The sequence below is a fragment of the Apium graveolens genome, chromosome 7 (assembly GCF_009905375.1).
Source record: "Apium graveolens cultivar Ventura chromosome 7, ASM990537v1, whole genome shotgun sequence".
Taxonomy (NCBI): domain Eukaryota; kingdom Viridiplantae; phylum Streptophyta; class Magnoliopsida; order Apiales; family Apiaceae; genus Apium; species Apium graveolens.
In genome coordinates, this window is record NC_133653.1 from 644,160 (window position 1) to 647,871 (window position 3,712).

The window sequence follows — 3,712 nt, forward strand, 5'->3', positions numbered from 1 at the left end:
CGGCATTATGTAGTCATACACTAGATGGATTTTTCATGGTGAGAATGATAGCTCCGGTGTTGAAGGCGAGACTTGTAGAGATGATGATATGTATGATGCGCATGACATGCTTAGAGACTTTGCAGATGCACATGAAAATTTTGGGAATGGTGAGGAGGAACCCAATGCAACAGCAAAAAAGTTTTATGATATGTTGGATGGTGCTTCTGAACCACTTTATCCAAATTGCTCTAGTTCTACCACTTTATCATTCGTGAACAAGTTGTTGTATTTTAAGAACAAACATGGTTGTAGTATAAGGGGTTTGATGAGTTACTTCAACTTATTGGATCAGTTTTGCCCGAGAATCACAATCTACCTGAGACCTATTATGATGTGAAAAAGATGATAAGTGGATTGAATATGGGATACGAAAAGATTGATGCTTGAGAGAATGATTGCATGTTATTTTATAAGAAAAACAGTAAGAAGACATGTTGTGACATATGTCATACAAATCGATTTAAGGATCGAAAAGATAGTGAGAAGAAGTTGATTCCAAGAAAGATCTTGCGATACTTTCCACTAGTACCGAGACTACAACGTTTATACATGTCTGAGCAAACTGCTAAGTGTATGACGTGGCACCATGATAGAGTTGTAGTTGAAGGTCAATTATCTCATGCAGCAGATGGCGATGAATGGAAAGCCTTTGATGCTAGATTTTCGAGGTTTGCAAAAGAGGCACGGAATATCAGACTTGGCCTTTCTAGTGATGGATTTGACCCATTTCGTGATCCACTAGCAAGGGATTACACTGTATGGCCTGTGGTTATGGTTGTTTATAACCTTCCACCATCTATGTGCATGAAAGCTCCATACATGTTCATGCCTCTCATTATTCCCGGTCCCACTGATCCTACAAAAGACCTACATGTTTATCTCCGTCCGCTAATTGATGAACTGAAGATGTTATGGCATACAGGGGTGGAGACATATGATAGGTCATCACGCACAAATTTCCAGATGAGGGCAACACTAATGTGGACGATTAGCGACTTTCCAGCACTTGCAATGTTAAGTGGATGGTCAACAAAGGGTAAATTATCATGTCATGTATGTAGTGGAGATGTTAAAGGCTTTCAACTCAAGAATGGTGGTAAAACTTCTTTCTTTGGCACTGCTCGATATTTTTTGGAACCAGGTGATCCTTTGAGGAATAGCACAAAGTTTGGAAAACGAGAGGTACGATCTGTTACAGCTCGACATTCGGGAACAAGGGCAAAGACTACATGTGATCTTATACAGTTTCCTCCTCCGGGAAAGTTAACCAAAAGAAGACCCAGGGATTATGGTGTGGCTAATAATTGGACTCATTATTCTCCATTTTTTGAGCTCCCGTATTGGGAGACACTTAATCTTCGACATAATATTGATGTCATGCACACCGAAAAGAATGTGTTTGAAAACATATTCTACACAATGCTGAATGATAAGAACAAGACAAAAGATAACTTAAAAGCAAGGCATGATTGTGAGGAACTTGGTATTAGGCGTGAGTTGTGGACTCCGGATGGGAAGAGAATGCCACCTGCTCCATATGCACTCGTGAGGGAACAAGTTGATAAGTTGTTAGGCTGGATTCTAACACTTAAACTTCCGGATGGGTATGTTTCAAATATATCTAGGTGTGTGAATCTTGAAAAACATACTATTCAGAGGATGAAATCACATGACTGTCATATTTTTATGCAAAAATTGTTGCCCATTGTTTGTCGTGACTTGCTACCAAGACAAGTTGGTGATGCCATTATTGAGTTGTCTAACTTCTTTCAAGATCTGTGCTCATCTACCTTGAGATACTCTGATTTGTTAAAAATGGAGAAAGATGTAGTGAGGATCATGTCTAAGTTCGAAACCATCTACGTTCCTGGTTTCTTTGACCCGATGGAGCATTTGCCGCTACATTTAGCTACTGAGTGTAAGTTGGGTGGTCCTGTTACATATAGATGGATGTATCCTTTTGAAAGATTCTTGCATGGATTGAAGATGAAAGTAAGGAACAAAGCATATCCGGAGGGTTCAATGGCTGAACGCTACATCGAAGAGGAGTGTGTGCACTTTTGCTCACTATATTTTAAATCTGAAATTGAAACAGTGCATAATCAGCTCCGTCGTTTTGAGGCACCTAAAAAGTGCATTGATCCCAACTTGTTAAGTGTTTACACACATCCCACGAAATCCATTGTAAGAAAAGGACATAGAATCTTGAGTGTGGATGAAGATAGACTTATCAAATACTATGTTCTTATTAATACACCGGAGGTTGCAAAGTACTTGAGGTAATATTTTTTAACTCATATTATTTTCTTCCCTTCATTTTATTTTATCTTATTAGTTATTGTTATTTTATAGTGAATTTCACAAGTTGGTGCACAAACAATACCCCGAATTTGATGATGTAGCAAATGAAAGATTTCAAAAAGATCGATTCACAAATTGGTTTGAAAAAAGGGTATGTGTCTAAATACATTTATACAAAAAATTGTTATTGTCTTTAAATAGTGTAGCGCACTTACATATATGGTTCATTCATTATATAACTAGGTAGCGGATTATCCAAAACTCAAACAAAAATTTAAGGATTTGATAAGGGGTCCAATGCGTGACGTTGATATTTATAATGGTTGCCATTGCAATGGTTATAAATTTGGATGTGCAAAGTCTAATGAACGCACTTCACCAAATTCCGGTGTGCTTGTTATTGGTAAGAAATATAATATATTCTTCAATTTTATTTAATATACATTATCATTTTATTATCTTACTCATTATATTGATGTATTATTTGTACTTAATAATGTATTCATTTATATGTAGGAACTTCTTATAAGGAGAGTTTTCAAAACAATTATGGTCGACTTGAAGAAATTCTTGAGCTTCACTACCATAATGGACATAAAGTTGTATTATTCAAATGTCATTGGTTTGATCATACAACACATGTCAAAGTGCATAGAAATAGGATGACTACGGTGGACATTAGATCAACCTAATTATGGGTAATGCTACTGCATTTGAGAGAGCTGCACGCAGGGTGTCTGATGGTGATTACAAAAAGAAGCCCAAACCTGGAGAACCCAAACTTGGAGTAGTAATCATCATAAACAAAAAAAAGTAATATATATATATCTATAAATATATATTATGTCCTGTTAAATTTTGCAAAAAATTATTACTCTAATATTTATAGAATTGCCTTTATTTTAACAGCATCAAGCAGCCTCGTTACAAGAAGACACTTAGGGCAATTGTAAGAACGCGTTGGGATTTTGATACTGCAAAACAAAAGGGACGTGCTCGAGAGATTTTTCTAAATGAGTGCATAAAGGAGTTTAAGGTATGAAAATATATACACATTTTCAGCACTTGTTATTTTTCATTTGTAGATTTAATAATGCTTAGCCTTCAAATATATTTATGTAGTAGATACCATTATATCCTAAGAATTTTGTTTATGAACCTAGATGAATCTCTATATTTTAACATGATTTGTTTACTACTTACAAGGTGTGTGTCTCTGTTATGTGAGTAGAGTTTTGTTTAATAAATCATATTCATTAAGCGACAGTGATCAAAATTCAAATGATATTGTCAAGTTTATATTATTAAGATATCTTTTTGGTAGTTAAAAAATTTTCTTGTTCCCATCTGTTTACTCTTTGCTTAAAAC

At 35.6% G+C, this 3,712-nt stretch overlaps 1 protein-coding gene across 1 annotated transcript; it reads left to right on the forward strand.

Moving 5' to 3' along the window:
- The first annotated feature begins 591 nt into the window (after positions 1–591).
- Positions 592–3,035, forward strand: LOC141671562 (uncharacterized). Its single transcript, XM_074477835.1, has 4 exons — positions 592–2,321; positions 2,395–2,494; positions 2,587–2,746; positions 2,860–3,035. Exons 1-4 carry the CDS (start codon positions 592–594, stop codon positions 3,033–3,035), a joined length of 2,166 nt encoding a protein of 721 aa, XP_074333936.1.
- Positions 3,036–3,712: the final 677 nt, after the last annotated feature.

What these genes read in the sequence shown, in the direction of transcription:
- LOC141671562 (XM_074477835.1), top strand. Translation starts at nt 592, where the DNA reads ATGTCTGAGCAAACTGCTAAGTGTATGACGTGGCACCATGATAGAGTT. An exon ending in CAAATTGGTTTGAAAAAAGG is followed by an intron (nt 2,495 to 2,586) that starts GTATGTGTCTAA and finishes TTATATAACTAG; the next exon opens with GTAGCGGATTATCCAAAACT. An exon ending in TTCCGGTGTGCTTGTTATTG is followed by an intron (nt 2,747 to 2,859) that starts GTAAGAAATATA and finishes ATTTATATGTAG; the next exon opens with GAACTTCTTATAAGGAGAGT.